This window comes from Pygoscelis adeliae, unplaced genomic scaffold (assembly GCF_000699105.1).
Source record: "Pygoscelis adeliae isolate BGI_AS28 unplaced genomic scaffold, ASM69910v1 Scaffold239, whole genome shotgun sequence".
In the NCBI taxonomy this organism is placed as follows: domain Eukaryota; kingdom Metazoa; phylum Chordata; class Aves; order Sphenisciformes; family Spheniscidae; genus Pygoscelis; species Pygoscelis adeliae.
This window is the reverse complement of record NW_008825537.1, coordinates 499300-500598: the sequence shown is the minus strand read 5'-3', so window position 1 is coordinate 500598 and position 1299 is coordinate 499300. Positions and strand designations below refer to the sequence as shown.

Genomic DNA, 1299 nt, shown 5'->3' with positions numbered 1-1299 from the left:
CGGTCCCGCGTCCCCGGCCCCGTCTCCCCAACCGCGGGGGCTCCTTTGAAAACGCCCGCTGCAAAACCAGCGGAGCGGGCAGACAAAACAGGCCGGGCAGAATGAGGGAGAGCGATGACTCTTTAATAAATTAGCAAAATAAACAGCATTTATATATATATGTATATTGTATTGCTGCATCTCAGCAAATGACATGAGTTAGGCAGAAACGTTGATTTCCCAATTTGATGCTGATACTGATCCAAAGGTATGCGTCAGTCTACGTACCCTCCTAGGTGATGCCTGATGTTGTGTACTTAAAAACCTAAAACCACTTAGAAATAAAATAGCTTTTTTGTAAGCCAGAGGCACAGCTTCCAATGAGAAAAGTTAAATTACCATATGATTCATCTAGCTGTCTCCTTGCAGAAGTGATTAAAAGAAAGTGACCCAATTTTTCCCCTCTCAAGAAAAGAAGTATTACCTCACCTCAAAGGGAAGGGGGAACGAATGAGCACATCTAATGCATCAGAAGGATCATCTCTTATATTAAAAACGGATGCGATTTGCAGTGTAAAAGTCTTTGATCCTCGTGATAACCAGGAGCTGAACTGATCGGGTTTTTTGATCATGCATCGGTTGATCCCAAACAGGGTAAGTACGCGGCAAAGTCCGGTGGCCCCGTCCCTCCCCGGCCCCGAGGGCTCCCTCAGTCATCGTCCCTGACATACTGCCCTGCCTCCCAGCGCTGGGCCATGGCACTCTTGTGACGAATCACTCTGGTGCTTTCCACAACCTAAAGAAACCAGAAGGCACAGTATCTTTTTATAAAGAAGATATTTTTATAAACAATCTTTTTTGCACGACTTGCCCTCCCAGCCAGAAGCCCCCCCCCTTTGGGTTAAAAACGCCTGACACCAGCCACGACACGTTCTGCCCAACACGATGCCCACCCGAGCGGTGCCCATGGCCCTGCGGGAGCCGAGAACCCCGTCCATCCCGTCAGCCTCCTGGACTGGGAAGCGAGGGGAGTGAGGAGTCAGGGCAGTGCAAGCAGAGCCCTCGAGTACGTAAAGGACTTTACCTCTGTGTTGATCTTGTCAACGGGTTCAATGCCTGCATACTGTGAAAAGGGGGGAAAAAAGGTTCAGATAACAGCAGCCTCGCAGGGAAATAGCCAGAGGCAGCTGGATGTGGGGCATGGGGGCGTCAGGCTGCCGGGCAGGGGAGAGGCGAGGTGAGGTAGCGTGTGCAGTCGTGCCCTCATGCCCTCCCCAGAGCGGGGGGACAGTTCCGGCCAGGACCTCCCCCCCCCCCCGG

The 1299-nt window shown here is 51.8% G+C and overlaps 1 protein-coding gene across 1 annotated transcript in view; it reads right to left on the bottom strand.

Annotated features, from left to right (window-relative positions):
* Nucleotides 1-104: 104 nt before the first annotated feature.
* Nucleotides 105-1299, bottom strand: part of MISP (mitotic spindle positioning) — a 4733-nt gene continuing 3538 nt past the window's right edge. Inside the window, exons 3-4 of the mRNA XM_009331833.1 lie at nt 1064-1102; nt 105-775 (exon numbers count right to left, since the gene is read on the bottom strand). Of these exons, the coding sequence (XP_009330108.1) occupies nt 689-775; nt 1064-1102 (126 nt within the window). The 3' untranslated portion in view covers nt 105-688. The remainder of the gene's footprint in view (nt 776-1063; nt 1103-1299) is intronic.